The sequence below is a fragment of the Solanum lycopersicum genome, chromosome 5, assembly GCF_036512215.1.
Source record: "Solanum lycopersicum chromosome 5, SLM_r2.1".
Classification (NCBI taxonomy): domain Eukaryota; kingdom Viridiplantae; phylum Streptophyta; class Magnoliopsida; order Solanales; family Solanaceae; genus Solanum; species Solanum lycopersicum.
Window position 1 is genome coordinate 67,986,782 of NC_090804.1, and position 18,061 is coordinate 68,004,842.

General features: G+C 36.6%; 3 protein-coding genes across 4 annotated transcripts; 2 read left to right on the forward strand and 1 right to left on the reverse strand.

Annotated features, from left to right (window-relative positions):
• The first annotated feature begins 739 nt into the window (after positions 1-739).
• Positions 740-7,691, forward strand: LOC101252586 (peroxisome biogenesis protein 12). Its single transcript, XM_004239704.5, has 10 exons — positions 740-1,071; positions 2,439-2,544; positions 2,928-3,076; positions 4,046-4,295; positions 4,677-4,786; positions 5,426-5,500; positions 5,747-5,833; positions 5,969-6,055; positions 6,766-6,903; positions 7,429-7,691. Exons 1-10 carry the CDS (start codon positions 964-966, stop codon positions 7,498-7,500), a joined length of 1,182 nt encoding a protein of 393 aa, XP_004239752.1. The 5' UTR covers positions 740-963; the 3' UTR covers positions 7,501-7,691.
• A 661-nt stretch (positions 7,692-8,352) lies between these two features.
• LOC101252285 (multiple organellar RNA editing factor 2, chloroplastic) lies at positions 8,353-11,608 on the forward strand. Its single transcript, XM_004239703.4, has 4 exons — positions 8,353-9,036; positions 9,352-9,449; positions 9,538-9,603; positions 11,209-11,608. The coding sequence occupies exons 1-4, from the start codon at positions 8,627-8,629 to the stop codon at positions 11,337-11,339; spliced, it is 705 nt and encodes a 234-aa protein (XP_004239751.1). The 5' UTR covers positions 8,353-8,626; the 3' UTR covers positions 11,340-11,608.
• Positions 11,609-12,542: 934 nt separating this feature from the next.
• On the reverse strand, positions 12,543-17,980 carry LOC101251985 (uncharacterized). 2 transcript variants are annotated; one of them, XM_010323055.4, is made up of 4 exons: positions 17,694-17,980; positions 15,271-17,168; positions 13,017-13,444; positions 12,543-12,889 (listed from the first exon to the last, which is right to left on the reverse strand). In XM_010323055.4, exons 2-3 carry the CDS (start codon positions 16,861-16,863, stop codon positions 13,061-13,063), a joined length of 1,977 nt encoding a protein of 658 aa, XP_010321357.1. In that variant the 5' UTR covers positions 16,864-17,168; positions 17,694-17,980; the 3' UTR covers positions 12,543-12,889; positions 13,017-13,060. The 2 variants fall into 2 exon arrangements, with proteins under 2 accessions (XP_010321357.1, XP_004239750.1); XM_004239702.5 differs by having other exon boundaries at positions 12,543-12,898.
• Between the last annotated feature and the right edge of the window lie 81 nt (positions 17,981-18,061).

Below are 18,061 nucleotides of genomic sequence, written 5' to 3' on the forward strand. Positions count from 1 at the left end.
TGGATGACTATCAAATCGAATCGCATATTTTGAAATATGTCGTTATATCATACACATATATATTTTTTTTTAATGTTCACATATATGTCTAAATATGGAATAGTCATTTGAACATTTTTATCCAAACTACTCTCTCCCATTATAGAAAAATCATCACATCTGAATCCAATGCGATTACTCATTCTTTCAGACCAAATACTTTTCATCCTCTTCATAAATTACTGTCTCTCCAATTAACTAATCGAAAACAAGTTCTCCGCATTTTTCTCCACAACCTATTGGGTATTATCAATAAAAATATCATCTCTTATTTTTATCAAAAACAAATTTTAACTCATTTCTCAATTATTCATAATAGTTTTTCCCCCGTCATATGTGATTGTTTCGTTTATAATAAAAAAGGAGAAAAAAGATATATATACCCTGAACTATCGTAAATGGTACGTAAATTTTCTCCGTCATACTTTTGGAATTTATCGTCCAAAAATTAAAGCATATATACCCTTTATACTAATGAATATACACGTGTCATAATCTTGTCCACAAATTCGACATTTATCAATGGATAAGATTGTGCCACATGTCCCTATTTAGTCTTTTGTTAGAGTGAATGACATATGTATTCTAATTTTTTAACGACAGAAATAATAATGTTTCAAAAATATGACGAAGGGTTTGTACATATTATTTCCGATAGTTCTAGTTAATTAAGGACTACCCAAAAAATAAATGTAGTAGTATGCAACAACATAAGAAGTAGTGTCCCTAAAATAAAATAAAGAACAGAAAAAGAAGGAACCAAAAAAAAAGAAGCAGCAGAAGAAAAAACTGTTCTTTATCATCTTCCTTCTTCCCAAAACATCTCAATTTCATCACTGAGAAGCAAAAGAAGAAGACAATCGGAGAAGCAGAAGCAGATAATCAGTTGAGAGGATAAGCGTTTTTTGTTGTTGTACAGAAGAGATGTTGTTTCAAGTAGGAGGACAAGGGACTCGTCCTACTTTCTTTGAAATGGCTGCTGCACAACAGTTGCCTTCTAGTCTTAGAGCTGCTTTAACTTATTCCCTTGGTGTAAGTTGCTCTCTTTACTCATTTACCCAAATGGGTTTTCGAATTTCATATCAATTTTGTCCACTGTTTCAGTATTTTGTTAAAAAATAAATAAATTGGGGGAGTGGATTGTATTGTGGTGAATCGAACCCTTACCGAGCAAATTAACTGAGATACTATAATTCCCATTTTGTATTTATGATAAGAAAGACAACACTAGGTGATTTTTTCGCATTTGTTCTAGCCTTGGTTGACAGAGTTATGTGGTGACAAGTATCATGTGGAATACTATGGAGAATCAGGGGTCACTTTAATTTTGTTTTTGATTATTAATTTTGATCCTACAATGGGAGAATCTAAAAAGCTGCTCCTTTTTTCTCTGTCCTGTGGTTTGATACCGTCTAGCGTTAGTTGAGGTGTGTGCTAGATAGGGAGAGACTATGGTCCAAGGGGGGTGTAATGGGTATTGAGGATTTGTATAGTGGAATTCAACTAGTTTAGGATTGAGGGGTGGTTGTTTCTTACAATACAATTATTAGTATTGCAATGAATGAATCGTGATTAATATTGAGGATTTAGCGTAATTCATTTAGTTTGAGATCGAGGCATAGTTATTACGATCGTTGCTGTGCAGCTTTATTTAGTAGATTTGTCTTAAAAGATGATATATTCGTATTAGAATGAAATGGATCCAAGTGGAATATAAAGGGTATCGAGAATTTGTATAGTGGACTAGTTCGGAATCGTGGGGTGGATTTGATTATTGTTTAGTTGTACTTATTACAAGTGTCTTAAAAGACAGATTTATATAAACAACATATCCACTGTAATCCCACAAGTGGGGTCAGATAAGGTAGGATGTAAGCAGACCATACCCCTAGCTTTGTGGTGTAGGGAGGTTGTTCCTGAGCTCAAATTAGTATAAACATAAATTATTAGTACTTGGAAGAAAAAGGTCCAAGAGGAGTGTAATGAAATATTGATGATTAATATAATTGAATTCAACTAGTTGGAATTGAGGGGTGGATTTTATTGTTGTTGTGTATCAGTGCTTATTAGATGTGTCATAAAATACAATTATTAACATTGAAATGAAGTGGGTCAAAATGGAGGGTAACTAATATTGAGGATCTAGGGTAACTCAACTAGTTTGAAAACAAAGGATAGATGTTATAATTGTTTTAGACTTGTACTTAATATATATATCTTAAGAGAAAAATTACTAGTATTGGAATGAAACAACACACAATGTATATAGAGCATTTATATTGTGGACTCCAATTAGTTTGGAAACGAGGCATCATTGTAGTTTGTTGCTGTTGTTATGGTTTAACTGTAGTTATGTGATGTGTGATGGCTAGTGTTAATTGCTGCTTGTTTGCTTGCAGGTTTTAGCTTTAAGAAGACCTTTCATCCACAAAATTCTAGATTATGAGGATGAGTGCTTTGCTTTGCTTACGCTAGTTCTTGAAACTCATAGCTTACGAACTACAGGTGCTTATTTATCTTTCCAAATACTCCTTCATACCATAAAGGATGACTGGTCGCTGTATGCGACTCAAATGATCTAAGTTTAGGCAGTACTCAGATGTTGTTCTGAATATTTCTTTTTCTAACATAATAATTAGTAATGTACACACGGTATAAAAATACTGAAGTCACATTTTTCATGTTTGAACTTATTTTTGAAATGCATAAAATGACTGCAGTTTTTGACTCTTCCAAAGAGTAATGCTGAGTATCTGTTATTGGGTCTAGACTAGTATTTTCTTTTTCATCCATTCATGTGTGTAGCCTCTGGTACTATTCTGGTTAAAGGCTGAGCTAATTATTTGCTATAGTTTTAGCAAATTCATTCCTTTTTTACTTTTTCTCAGATGGGTCTTTTGCTGAGTCTTTATATGGTCTGCGAAGAAGGGCAGTTAACATAAAAGTTAAGGGTGATAACAAAGGTCTAGACGCCAGAGAAGAAATTAATCACACTGGGTTGGAGAAGCGCCAAAAAGTTCTTTCAGTTGTGTTTCTGGTAATCTCTTACACTTGAACACTCACTTATTGATCCTCAGGGGATTAAACTGTTATACTTTCTATTGGCATATAAATATCTGACAGGACCGAAATATTCTTGGGAAACATAGGATCCAAAAGTAAATATACCGGATGACTATAACATATTCTTAACTAGTTTTTATTACCTAAATAGATTTTTCCCTCCACTTTTTCCTATCTTTCGATGGGTCTGCTTGGCTTCCAAAGGTTTGAAGATTTTTAGAAACAACTTCTTCCCCTGTGATTTTAGGCCACCTCTTCCCTTTTATCATCTTCATTTACTATGATTCCACACCTACGGACTTGCACTTCCGGAGGTTGACGTCCGGTCATGAGCAAACCATATCAAGTGACCTTATCTCATTTTATCTTTGATGTGTGCTACTTGGACCTTCTGCTAAATGTTGTCATTTTTAATCTTATCTAATCTTGTATTGACAGAACATTTATCATATGGTAACACTCATATTGTCAATATGTTGGACCTGTTTACTTAGATTTTTCCACACCTCCCAGCCTTGTAAACCTTCTAAGATTGAAATCCTAGAATGAATTTTCCCTACTCCCTGTACATTTCTGTAAGTTTTTCAGTAGAACGTTGAAGATGTTTCTAGATGTTGCATAGAGGATTTGACAGGTTTGATTTGTCTGATAAAATACAGTTGTTACTTGTTACCTTGGTTGAATAGAAGACTGTCCCTTTTCCATCTGTTGCAGAAGCTTACTTTACTCCCATCTACTGGAATAAAATACCTGGAATTGTTAGTGGGAATTGGAAGTCATCTGGCTTCCTTTCTGATCTTCTAATTGTTTCCATGACTAAGGCTATATAGCATCTAGTATGTGTAAAGCTGCGACTTCAAAAATGATTGCTTGAATCAAGTTTTGCTGAAAAGTGTACTGCTTTTGCTAAATGCAATGACATAATGTTGATGTGCTTCTTTAGGTCATATTGCCATATCTCAGATCAAAATTGCATTCAATCTACAATAAAGAAAGAGAGGCTGCTCTTCAAGCTAGTTTATGGGGCACTGAGGATGAGAGATTTGGTGACACTGACTATTTTGATGGAAATGGAAACTCCATAGTTTCAACAAGCAGTTCAGATACAGAAGAATCAGTTAGAGATCGTTTGAGAAAGAAAATCCGTAAGATCGTAGCTGTTTGCTACCCATGGATACATGCTGGAAATGAAGGTATATATAGAGTAGTTTCTGACTTGTGATTATGACTATGCTCCTGGTTTTTGTGTGTACTGATTCTGTTTCACTATTTGAAACGAGATGAATTAGGTAATCCTGTTCATTCTAGTCATGCATTAATCTCTCATGCCACCTCTAAATGGCCTTACCACCTGTCAAAACTCAAATGTCAGGACGACCCAAACCTTCATGGTGAATCTTGAGCAATTTCATCTGAAAATGTTGTCTCCCCTTTATGTGTTTGAGTTCTTAGTCCTGTATAAAGTAATTTCTCATCAAAATAAGTAAACATTATTTGCAACGCTGTCCTCTTTAGTGAAGATTTTAAGCAGGTCTTGATGTCATTGTTCACCTTCTTGTGTTTTTTTCCTGCAGGTTTATCATTTGCTTACCAGCTACTGTATTTGCTGGATGCTACTGGATTTTACTCTCTAGGACTCCATGCCCTTGGCATTCATGTCTGTCGGGCTACAGGACAGGAGCTGGTATGTTTGCAGACAGATTCATGTTAGTATCTGTCTAGGTCTGAGAGGTGTTATTAGTTGGTATCAGAAGTACAAAGCCTTTGGAGAAATTGTAATGCCTGGACTATTAAAAAATACACGTAAGGTACCAGTGAATCAGAATAAATTGCAAGAACTTTTAGGTACCCTAGCATGAAATTCTGAAAAATTAATGAACTAGTGGTACAATGTTAGTTGACTCGATATGTTGGTGCCTAATTTTACTGTGTCTCACCATCTAAATGTGTTACAAATGATGTTAAATCTCTGTATCTGAATAATCGATTGGATAATGTAATTTTCTGATGCGTGAAAGTTCCTTTCAGAAACTTCAACATTGTAGATAAGTCAGTTGAGAACTTCAGTTCTTTTCTGGTATGATTATGATTCTCATGCTTACCTTATAAAAGAAAAAAGTACTCTTGAGGAAGCAGTGCTTTAAGGCACACCCTTCATATTACCTTGAATCACTGGGTATAAGTTTCAATTTAAGTCTTTATTTGAAAGTTTCAATTTAGATCTGTATCTATCTCTCTTAACCAGTTCAACTTATTTATTGGGTAATTCCTCTTTTATAAATTTTTGTTATTTATGATTTTCCTATATGTGATGTCAAGATAGATGGATACTTCTTCTAGGATTTCTAAAATAAGAAGCCGTGAACGAGAGAGACTTCGTGGCCCTCCTTGGCTAAAGGTCTGTGTTCATCCTGTAAATCTCTTTTCTGTATTTCTATTCTTATCCTCTTCCTTCTTTTTTTTTTTTGGTGGAGGGGGGATATTTGGAGCAGCATTGTAATGTTAGTTGGGACTATGTGATTTGGTATTGATTTTACTTCTTAGTTGAGGTCCCCGGTACTTGTCCCAAAAAAAAAAAATGGAGGTGCACTGTCTCTCTAGCCAATATTCTGATTTTTGTTCTTTGAATCCATTAACATCTCAGGCAGTACAAAGTGCTTTACTAAGTTGTGCATATGGAGTTCTTGACTATGCTCAAACTGGCCTAATAGCGGCAGTGTTTTTCTTTAAAGTAAGTGTTGTTTAGCTCAATTCCTGCTGCTTTTCTAAATTGTTCCCTAGAGAGATCATTTTTCTTCTCCAGTTTTGTTGTGCTCATGTATCGATACTATGATTATATTTCCGTTTCTGTCTTCAATGTACTCAGATGATGGAGTGGTGGTACCAGTCAGCAGAAGAAAGGATGTCAGCTCCAACTGTTTATCCACCCCCACCCCCTCCTCCACCTCCAAAGGTGAGTACATTTCCATTTGGGATGGAGAGGACTAGTCTTGCAATTTACTGTTTTGAATACGTCCCACTTATATTTGTTCATGGTTCTTATTGGGTGAGAAAATACATTTGGTACTTGGTTACAAATAGATGTTTAGACTTTAGCTCTGAAAAGTGTCATCTAATACATGTTTTTTGCCTTTCTCCATTCAACCATATTCTGGAACTTTAATTTGTGGTCACTCATCTCCAACTTGTCATTTACGCCAATCCATTTAAGCAGTTAACAGGAGCTGTAGTCAAGGATCTAATATGAACATGAGTTATGTGTTAATTGATATTGTGCATTCTGTATGGGAGAGCATTACCGTGCCTATATAAATGATTGGACTTGGCCAATAAAGTCTCTATCTTGTATAAAAACTCTCTTGCTTTGGCATTGTTAATACAGTTTGTATAAATTAATACCAGTATCTGAGCCAATTACCAATTGGAAGCCGGCAAGATGGTGACAAATCATAATTTGTCTAAATCCTCAACTAGCAAATTAGTGTTAGCCTCCTTTGGAAAGTAACAACTTTTACAAACTATTTCCTGTCTTGGTGAAATGTGGATCTCGAGAAAGTTCTTTCCGTCTTGGTCTTAAAACTAGTTTCGTTATGCATGGATGAAGTAGTTTATTTCTTGTATTCCTGCATAAATGCTTATGTGTAATGTTTTTCATTTAAGCAGGTTGCGAAAGATGGAATTCCACTACCTACAGACAGAACACTGTGTCCTTTGTGCTCACAAAAGCGTGCAAATCCCTCAGTGGTGGCAGTTTCAGGATTAGTCTTCTGCTATTCCTGCGTTTTCCGATATGTCTCTCAGGTGAAATTTCAGAATCAGTTGATTGAATTCGTCTGGGAAACTAAATCATAATGTCTGTGTTAATTTGGTTTCTTTATAGTTAATATTGCAATAATTCCCCCCCCCCCCCCCCCCCCGCTAATTGCAAATGGAAAATACCTGCAAGTACAATAATTTAATTTTCTGGTATGTATTTAGATTTTATCATTGTCAAGGAGCTATTCCTATGACTATATACTACTTTTTCCTTTTTGCTAGCTTAAGTAGAATCGCGGAACTGATCTGTCTAGACTTATTCTTGATTCCTTCTCTTTTCTTAAACGAATTCAACTTATATATACTAGCATGAAGTAGTTTTTACGCTATCAATGTACTTCAACTCGTTGTAGCAGGTTATGTGCCTTATATATAGGTCTCTAATTCCACTTATTATGGATGGTTATCTGATTATTTTACACTGTCAATACGTCGAGGTTAAACTCTTTATGAATATATTCGGTGATTCTCTTACACCGTCAATTCACGCTCTATTTTCTTTCTATGCAGTATAAGCGATGCCCTGTGACGTTGATGCCTGCAACTGTGGATCATATCAGAAGACTATTTCATGATGTTTAATTTGAACTTCTGCACAGGATCTGAAGGGATGAATAATATAGGAAAATATGCTCTAAATTGAGACTCTGAGTGACACATTTTTTTACCTAGGCCTAAATCATGGCATTAGTTGAGTGTATTCCACTTTTACATCATTGTTGTAGATCAAACTTTGGAGTGCAAATAATCACACAAAAAATAATTTATCCGCATCTGGTGTTTACACTAAATTACTGTTACTCGTTCTCGTTGGCCCTTGTATGGCATGAAGTATTTCAGTGATGGAACTGTAGATCGACACAGTATGAATTGAAATTCGAGTAGTATGTGCCTTTTAGTGAAGTATATTTGTCTTGTATTTAGGTGCATTGTACGTAGTCTCTCCGCGAATGAGAAAGAAGGTCAGGGGAAAAAACACGTTTTCTCTTTGCGAGATCTGAAACTAAGAGAATGTATAGCAATTTATGAGTCCATAGGATTGAACATTACACAATGTTCTCTTGGTAATAGGCAACAAAAGACTTTTTAAGACATGTTGGATGGAAAGTGTGTAAAGTAATTAAGCTATTCATGGAGTGGAAAATATTATTATGAGTTGTAGTCGAAGAGGATTTGATTATTTAATCTTGTAAACTAATTCAAATCGAAAGAGATACGAACAGAGAGGAGTAACCAATCGATAAGAGAAGATGAAACTATTCCATTTCAATATAGGTACGAGAAACGCTTAGGGACAATGAAGTGGTTACGACGAGAAAGTAAATGAAAAGCATGTGAAATAATTTTTGATATCGTGTTTATTTAAATGTTAAGAAAATATATGATCTAAATATTAACAAAGTGAATAGAGAGTTATGAGACGAATACATCACTAACAATTTTTTTAAATTTATTCGATAAGCATGTCGATCAAGAATATTCTATTTTTCTACTTTAGAAGTAAGAATAACACGTCTACATATATTTTATCGTATTCACGTTATACTACGTTACGTTATTATTATTGTGATAAAATAATCGAGATACGGATAAATCGACTCAAAAAAAAGTAATAGAGAGTATTCACTATAGACTAGAGCAATACCCCTTACCCCCAATATATACCCATAAACCCTCAAAACCCTCAAAACTCTCAAAAACTTCATCAATGGCCTCCAAAATCACCAAATCCATTTCTAGAACCCTCTACACTTATCGTTTTTCTACTCGTTTCATCTCCTCCGCTTCATCGCCGTCGATTACTCAACCGCCGTCACTTCCTGCCGTCGGATCTTCACCTCAGCCGTCATTTCTGCTCTCACACTCCCTTCTACCTACCAACCCTAATGGCCTCAAGCCGTTTAGCCTCAATACGGTACGGTTCAGAGTTAACCGGTCCGGTAGCTCTCCTTACACTCCAGGAACCGGGGACCGAGCTCCGACTGAGATGGCACCACTGTTTCCGGGATGCGATTACGAGCACTGGCTCATTGTTATGGATAAGCCTGGTGGAGAAGGAGCTCATAAACAGCAAATGATTGATTGTTATGTCCAAACCCTTGCTAAAGTCCTCGGGAGGTGATAAAAACTTTATCTTTTTAGTTAAAAAAGTAATTTGACAGCTTATACTCCATCATGGTCATGTACATAACCATTATGTTTTTTAGTTGAGTATGTTAAAAGAGTTGATTGACTTTTAGATATTGTTAGTGTTGGTTTTCTTGTAGGGGGAGAGTATAAAGTGTGTCTAGATGGACTCATATGTGTTATTCTGTTTATGTGATGCATGAGTTATTGAGGATTTATATAACCTACCCTGACTAGTTTAGGATAAATGCGGAATAGTAGTAGTAGCAGTTATACTTATTCATGTAGTCTCTTTTGCATGTGTAGTGAAGAGGAAGCAAAAAAGAAGATTTACAATGTCTCTTGTGAGAGGTACTTTGGTTTCGGATGTGAAGTTGATGAAGAGACTGCTAATAAAATGGAAGGTCTGTTGAAAATGCTTTACTATCATTATTTTTCTTGCAATAGCCATCAGTGAATTAACGAATTGACTTGGAATGTTTGCTGCAATAGGTTTGCCAGGTGTTCTGTTTGTGCTGCCTGATTCCTATGTTGATCCTGAATACAAGGATTATGGAGGTACACATTCTTTTAACAATTGTTTGCTCTTTGTTTGGCAGTAGATTCATGTTCCATAAGGAGGTACACATTCTTTTAACAATTGTTTGCTCTTTGTTTGGCAGTAGATTCATGTTCCGTAAGGTATTAAGAGTATGACCCAATAACTAGAATCAAATAATGTATGAAAGAAGTCTACTCTTGCTTAAAGTTTCTTTAAATCGCCTTTATCATTTTTCATAATTCTGTCCAAAAAATAATCCAACCCTTAATTAGAATTGTTAACTCTATGGTTTGTCTCACCAATATGAACATCATTCAGAGGCAACAAAACATAGATCAATGTTGGGTTCTTTGAAGAATATAGACGTAGTATCTGTGGTTTCTTTTACATAATGAAGGTATGTTAGCAAGGCCAAAGAAGATCTTGGAGGGAGTATTATGTGTAGAAAGACTAGAAGAACAACCTTTTGATTGGTAGGCTCTACGAGTTGCTTGGAGATATAGTTAGAATAATTGGTAGTGGAGAGAAATTTTTAAAGATGTTTACTAAGTCAAAATAAAGAAATGACATATTTTGAAGATTTAAGTACTTGGATGATACAACTGTTTTTTCCGTAGGAAGTTGTCAATTTTTTGGTGATAGCTCAAAGCAGGAATAGGTCTAGTGAATTAGGAGAGGATATATTATCTATGGGTAAAGGATTGGTATATTTGAGCATGAAGTTCCAATCATCTGCAGCAGTAAGTGCACTATCATGCAAGTTTTTTAAAAATATATGAATTCACAATGCTGACGCATCTGCCTTAGCATACTCATCCACTTAGTAGTTTGTAGAACATGCCTTTAGAAGGATGGATTTATCGGGTGTCTAGGAGGGTATATAGCCACCCATTTCATAAGAGGGATATTAATTATTGCCAAGATGCCTTACGTCCTTATCTTTAACCCATTCACATCTTGCCCCTAATTAGCTTGCCATGCTAAGCCAAAAAAATATCAAATTTTACTTTAAACCGGTACAATTCATGCGTGTTACCTTGTGACTGTTTCTCTTGAACTTTTCAGAAGAGGTTCTTTGTTTCCTACTAATGGACTGATATTACCTAGAAGTGTTCTGATTTTGAAGCTTCTAAATTTTAGGAGGCTTCCCTGTATTGGCTGCGTTTAAGGGTGTGGTTTTTCTTACTTTAATGAGCTTGTAACATAATGAGTTTGATCAGGCATTTCTATCTGAAAATTAGGCTGCGTAGGGTTGAGGCGAAGTTGTTGTCATTGTATTGTATTTTAAGTTCACTCTCAGTTCGTGAGTTAAATGGTTTCTTCAAGATCTCCTCTTCTAATTGCGAAAAGTACAGAGATCGTCTTACTGGAAAATAGCAAATACCCCCTCCCCCAGAAGAAAAAATTAAGCAAGTCAAATTGGTTCATAGGAGAAACTGTAACGTCTGTGACATGGCCCTCCTGATTTTGTCTTGTTGCATTATTATTGTTCATTTGGCTCAAGGGTTTAGATTCATGTTGGTAAATACTAGTATTAACCCTTTATTAGCTCTTATTCCAATAACTTCGATGACCGATGTGTATGATTTTGCCATGACAATGATCTTATATTATCCTTGCAGCTGAACTTTTTGTCAACGGGGAGATAATTCAAAGATCACCTGAACGACAGAGGAGAGTAGAGCCTGTCCCTCAGCGTAACGACAGAATAAGACCCAATAGATACAACAGGCGCAGAGATAACATGCGATGAATTATATCAACGCAAGGAAGATTCAGTGGGTTTGACTCGTATTGCACGGTTGTGTGGAAGTTCATGTGTTAGAAAACTTGATACTTTTGTTTCCTAGTCGGAACATATCTTTAATCAAACTATGTGCCTGGATTTGCTTTTTATTTCTCATTTCGAACCAGTAGTCCTTCATCTTCTAAGTTGTGAAGACTTATCTTAAAATTTCCCAGATGTATATACTACTATGAGATAATTTTTAAAATCTAGTACTATTGTCTGTGCTAATATAACATTTTGTCAGTGAAACCTTTCAGTCTAAGGCTCTGCATTTTGTGACCGACGACTTGGTATAACTCCATTTTCCTATAACTAGTTATTGTGTGGAGTTATTGCCAAACTGAAATGGCAAGGGCCATTCTCTGTGTGTTAACTAGCCCAAGGTGAAAGTGGCAGCTACTATCTTACGTTAAGGGGATTCAAGATTTAGACGTAGCATTTTCTAAATAGAAAATGCTTTCTATTTTCCACCGCCTTCTTTGCTTTGTTCCAAATGAGTCTCAAGGCAAAGTGGTTTGTTGCCTACTTTACCTACTTGATGACTTTCTCCATTCCATCACTTCTTTGCTTGTTCCAATAGAGTCTCAAGGCAAAGTGGTTTATATGCCTACTTTATCTACTTCACGAAAGGGAATGAATGTCTACTTTACCTATCTCATGAAACTACTTGTAGAGTCGCAAGGCAAAGTGGTTCATATGCCTACTTCACGAAAGGGAACAAATGCCTACTTTACCTATTTGTAGAGTCGCAAGGCAAAATGGTTCATATGCCTACTTCATGAAAGGGAATAAATGCCTACTTTACCTACTTGTAGAGTGTCGAGGCAAAGTGACTCATAAGCTTACTTCATGAAAGGGAGTCAATGCCTACTTGTGGAGTCTCGAGGCAAAGTGGTTCATACGCCTACTTCATGAAAGGGAACGAATGCCTATTTTACCTACTTGTAGAGTCTCAAGGCAAAGTGGTTCATACGCCCAGTCTCGAGGCAAAGTGATTCATACGTCTACTTCATGAAAGGGAACGACTACCTACTTTGCCTACTTGTAGAGTCTCGAGGCAAAGTGGTTCATATGCCTACTTCATGAAAGTGAACGAATGCCTACTTTGACAAAAGGGAACGACAATGCTGAGGACAAGCATATATAGCACTACATTTTAGCAAAGCATTTCAAGAATCAAGATCATTATAAAAGGAAAAAAGAACTCACAAGCACACTAGGCTGTTTTAAAATGTAAAGCTCTTTACAAATTTAATCTGTTTTGGCCAAGCACAAACTAATCTCCTCTTTCAAAGTCTACAAAGAAAGAAAAATCTTTAAAACGATACGACTTGTATGTCACTCTCATGGTACTACTACTTCTCTATCAGTCACCCAGGAGTAATTAAACCTTGCAAGGATGTCCTTGTTGATTCACACGGGATTACACATGCCCCATGCTACTCGGGTCAGACCATAAGCTAGTGATAATCTCGCCAAGAAATCTCCGACTTGAATCCGCCTGATGTACTTAGCTGGAAACACTAAGAAAATGATGTTTTGTAAGCTTTCACATTAATTTATAGTACAACAATGGCAGATGATAAATACTCTGATACAAGAAAGAGGCAAACTCATAAAACTTGCACCGAGGAGCTTTACCTCTTCTTTCTATGGTAAGTAGGAGAGAAGAAATCCTGTCGCTGTTATTCTTCAACATCCTCACTAGTCTGCTGCCCATTCTCTGGATTTCTAGGGGCACTATGCTTTTTATGCTTCTTGCTCCTAGCTTTCTTGGCTTTCATTCGGCGTTTTTTCTCATTTGCATCAACCCAAGCATAATCTGAAGGTATACGGAAAGGGTCAATCTCATCCTGGAAACTGTGGTTTTTACTGTCGCTAGATAGCTCATCACGGTTCCCCTTCATCCATGAAATCCATGATGTAGAGCCATCAGATTCCTTAGACTTAGCATCTTGGAAATTTGTAGGACTTGAAAGAGGGGTTGAAAATTCGTCCACTGGTTCGAGCTCTTCAAATTTTGTAAATGTAACAAGAACTCGAATTGTTGGAACAATAGGGATAGCAACCTGAAGTGCAGTAGACTCTTGTAAGTTACAAGGAAAACTTCATCATACAGTCGCATAAGAACGCAGTTCAATTACTATCCATCAAAATTATAAGTATGAATGTCAACTGGAATGAAGGAATAGTTTCCCATCACCAACTATGATACATGCAAAAAGTACGAAAATTGAGATTCTCTGATAGATCTAACAAATTATGGTTAGGTTGCTACAAACCAAATTTAGCTTCTTACAACGACCATGACCTTGAAACTTTTATCCCAAATTGTACTGGTTATAAATTTCATGGATATAGTCATTATTCACTTAACTTTCATTGCACTAAAGTCGCCATACCTTTTTTTGACAACCGTGGTCTTAGGACAAACATGCACAACTCAATTAATTTCATGGGGTATTTGCTGCCTTCCACCAACACAAGTATCACACAACTTTGTCCAGCAAGACTTAGACAAATGGGAAGAAATAATCTAGTATCTTTGTAGCAAACAAGTCACTCAACTTTACCCAAGTATCACGTTAAGTCATTAGAACTAGGAGGATTCAAACAGAAACCTTTTATATCATACTTGGGCAAAGTTGAATATATTTTACCAACAAAAACATTAGTTTCTTTTCTTGATACTTGGCGGAGTTCTTTTGTTACAAAAGAAATAGTTTAATGACTTTGGTGCAATAAAATAAAAGTTCAGTGGCCATTTGTGAAATTATCCCTAAATTGCATAGTGATTATATACTCTGTTTTTGATATTGCAATGATAATTATTTAAGCTTATAAGATCAAGTCCATATAATAATTTAAAACTTATTTTGCCATATGGACGATTTACAAGCCAAGACATAAACTATTTCAGATCCCTATAATAAAATGTTGGATATCTGATGATAATATTAATCAACTGACAAATACTTTGAGCATCCACTACATACAATTACAATCATAAGAGGAATCTCCACTTCCATTATTCAGCAAAAAGTCAAACATATCCGGTTTAGCCATTTTTAAGCATCTTATCAGGTCAAGAGTAACAGATTATCAATAGATTTCCACATTATCAGGCAATCCCTTCTTTCTTACAGGTGATAAGTAAAATAGTTCTATAAAAGCAGCAGCAGGAAACACACAATATAATCACAACAAGAGTCAGAAAGAGCTGTTTTTTGATGCAGAGGCACAAAAAACTCTTAACATGACATATGCTCAGGATTATGACCTCAACAAAACACTTTGGCGTTCTACATTAAATTTGAACATAAATCTTTTGGTAGGTTTAGGGAGTTATTAGATTGTATTTGCTGCAAGCACAGATGAGCAGCGAGAAACAATGCTATATTAAGTTACAGGAACTTTGTTTTTAAAATAATGGCAGCTTATGGGAACTTACCTAATAACACATCAAGAAAACTTATTAATGTATAAAGGACAGGTCTTTCTTAGTAGTTAGTAGTCACTAAACCATGATAAAATATATCCTACAGAGTAACAGTAACCACTATCAGATGAATATGTTGGAAGGTCCGTCAGATAACTATTGACAATGACAACATGATCCTCAATTTCCCAGCTAAATTCAACTGTCTCAACTTGGACAATTGCATTTATGAGGTGATATAGTAGTATAATGAAATCTTTTACTTGATTAAAAACGAAACCCCCCACCCCACCCCCACCCAAACCCAAAAACACACACCACCTTCGGCATTTGACTATAAGCCATGTAGAGAAGGGAAACGACAGAGCAAAAGTACTGAAGAAAGCACAAGAACAATAAGAAGAAAATGGAAAAAGAATAACAAGATAGATCCTAGAGAGAGTGAGAATCAAGTACCTTGACAGGAAACGTGCCAGGAGGTAATTTAGTAGTTAAAAGCTCCCTTAATCTTCTGACAGCTTTAACCTTGTTGGCTAGAATGTCAAGCAATGGCAACAGTTCTTCTGTTTTCAGTGGGAAGTCCGGTGTCAACCACAAAACAGGTCTTAATCCTTTTTTATACTCACTTTCGGTCTTGGGCTCCCCTATGGTTCCTTTCTTCTTTTTCTTCTTGCTGCTCTTATCTTTGTTCCTTTTACCATCCCCAGAATCCTCCCGAGCAACTTCAGATGATGATGCATGATTGTCATTTGGTCTCAGCTTGCTATCCTCTGGGGCCAGCTTTGAGAACTTCTTTACAAGCTTTGAGTCTTCTGAATCATCACTAGTGTCTTTGGGGCCTTTTTTGCTCCAACCAAACCAACTTTTCTTCTCCTTTGTAACACCATTGGATTCACAACTCTGAAATGAACCTCCATCAGAGTTTCCATGGAAATCGTGACCTTCAGGCTCTTCATACTCACCAGGTCCATCTGAATTGCCCATCTGAAGTGCAGAATCTAACTGCATTCTTTCTTCAGCTGTTAATGCATCATCATAATCATCGTCACCACCATTCACTACTTTCTCATCATCATTCACTGTAAAGAGCTCCTCATCAGTTATAGCACCAGGAACGCGCCTTGATTTTACACTGACCATGACATTAAGCATATCATACACCTTTGCCTTCCATGTACCAACCATCTCAGACCTCTCCTGTCTCCTCCAATTTAAGTGGGGAATAAGCTCCGCCTGGGTGACATCAATGCCTGGTCTATACATATTTGTTTGGGACATCAAAGCTACCTCACGAGCAACTTCAGCTTCTGATGGTTGCACACCAGCTCCCTCTAACGCATTTGTAATCTCTTTCTCCTTGTGAGCAAGCACAATCAAAGAACCAGGACTCAAAGATCTGTTTCCATCTTCTGATGAATACCCTTCTCCAAGAAAGAGGAAAGTTTGATCTGACCGTTGAATGCGGAACCCATCAAATCCTGCAAGAGTCATATCTGCACGAAGATTAGAACCCCGTTTCCAAATCCGGTAAGTGTCTGACGGAGCAATCCGTCCAATGAATGGTATTACCGAGCTCTCAAAGTGAAAGGTTATCTCCATGTAGAAATCACGAATCCGACCAGCTGAGGCAACAATCCTAGGAAGTCTACGGCACCACTTGGCCCAGGCAAGGGGCTGATAATGCCTAGCAATAATCATAGCAATATTCTCCTCCTTGGTACACACTGCTTCCTGGAGAGCACTCCACCCATTCTCATTCTGAAGGCTCCAATCAGCACCTGCAGCCATTAAAATCTCAGCTGAGACAGGATCCCTCATCCGAACAGCAAGGTGCAATGGGGTTTCACGACCAGGAACATCCCGCCTATCAATTACTGCAGAAACAGAATCTGCATTAAGCTCAGCAGCCAGAGACTCTGTCTCAGTGTTCACTTCACCAGCCTTGGACAGTTGAGGAAGGTCAGCAACTATTCTTTTCAATGTAGCATAGTCTCGCTTAGCCACAGCCAAATGAGCTGGACTGTGAACGTACTTGGACCAATCTTCCATTGGTTTCTCTTTAACTCTACCCTCTTCCTTACAAAAGTACTTGGAATAAGCTAGAATTCACCCATCTATAACCTCAAATCATATATGACTCTGTCACCGACCTTCAATTAAATCAGTTATCTTCTTAAATCTTGCTCAGAATTGGAACTTTAGGATTACCCAAGATCAAAGAATTGATTTTTTCTTGGATTTTCACTATAGATGTCGGCTTGAGCTCCCACGTACTTCACCAATTACAGCATTGCAAAATTTTCTAAAACACAAACACCATTATGCCCTGAACTCCAGTATCACTAAGCTCAAATCTGAAAAAGGAAAAAAAGTAAATTCATCTCCCTCCCCAAGAAAAACAACAACATACCCAGTATACTCCTACGAAGTGGGGTCCAAGGAGGGTAGAGTGTATGCAGCATACCTTACCCCTACCTCAAGGGCAGAGAGATTGTTTCCGATAACACTCAACTCGAGAAAAACAGTCCACTCCACAAAAAATAAGATTATAACTATTCCAAACACACATCTAATTCCTCTTTAACCATGATTTTTCTCAAATCTAAAAAAAAACATAACAATTATAGTACACTTTTTATGCAGTTTCTAAGCACAGATTCTATTTCAAAAACTCAATTAACAAAGGGACATTATACACTCATCGATCTAACTCCACTTTACTGCTTCAATCTTAGCAACATAATTCAACAAATAAATACCTAAATCATATAAACACATACAAAACCCAATAAAAACCATTACAGCAAAACCCAAATCATACATACATCTTATAAAAACAAAATACACACAAAACCCACAAATAAAAACCAAAACTTTACCTGAAAAAATCGATTACAGCAAAAAAGGGGGTTTGTGCCGACGGATTTCCAAGATTTCTCGAAGGGGGGGTAAAAAAGGGATTTTTTTTTCGTTATAGAGAGAGAAAGTACTAAAAAAATTTCTACAATTTCTGCCTCAAATAGCAAATGGGTTTTACTTTCTCTCTCTAGAATTGATATGTATGTATAGATTTCTGCAATTTTCTGGTTTGCTGCTATACCTTACTGGCTTTTTTGTGTACTGTAGTTTTGCTGTTTCTGTACCTAAATTTAACTATTTGCCCCTCGATTTTGCACTAAATTACGGAATTGCCTTTTTGCTAATTTCACTGTAAAGCGCGTGGATTACTTTTTGCTGGACCCAGCGT

What these genes read in the sequence shown, in the direction of transcription:
- LOC101252285 (XM_004239703.4), top strand. Translation starts at nt 8,627, where the DNA reads ATGGCCTCCAAAATCACCAAATCCATTTCTAGAACCCTCTACACTTAT. An exon ending in GACTGCTAATAAAATGGAAG is followed by an intron (nt 9,450 to 9,537) that starts GTCTGTTGAAAA and finishes TTGCTGCAATAG; the next exon opens with GTTTGCCAGGTGTTCTGTTT. An exon ending in TGAATACAAGGATTATGGAG is followed by an intron (nt 9,604 to 11,208) that starts GTACACATTCTT and finishes TTATCCTTGCAG; the next exon opens with CTGAACTTTTTGTCAACGGG.
- LOC101251985 (XM_010323055.4), bottom strand. Translation starts at nt 16,863, where the DNA reads ATGGAAGATTGGTCCAAGTACGTTCACAGTCCAGCTCATTTGGCTGTG. An exon ending in CTGGCACGTTTCCTGTCAAG is followed by an intron (nt 13,445 to 15,270) that starts GTACTTGATTCT and finishes ACTGCACTTCAG; the next exon opens with GTTGCTATCCCTATTGTTCC.
- LOC101252586 (XM_004239704.5), top strand. Translation starts at nt 964, where the DNA reads ATGTTGTTTCAAGTAGGAGGACAAGGGACTCGTCCTACTTTCTTTGAA. An exon ending in GGGCTACAGGACAGGAGCTG is followed by an intron (nt 4,787 to 5,425) that starts GTATGTTTGCAG and finishes ATGTCAAGATAG; the next exon opens with ATGGATACTTCTTCTAGGAT. An exon ending in TTTTCCGATATGTCTCTCAG is followed by an intron (nt 6,904 to 7,428) that starts GTGAAATTTCAG and finishes CTTTCTATGCAG; the next exon opens with TATAAGCGATGCCCTGTGAC.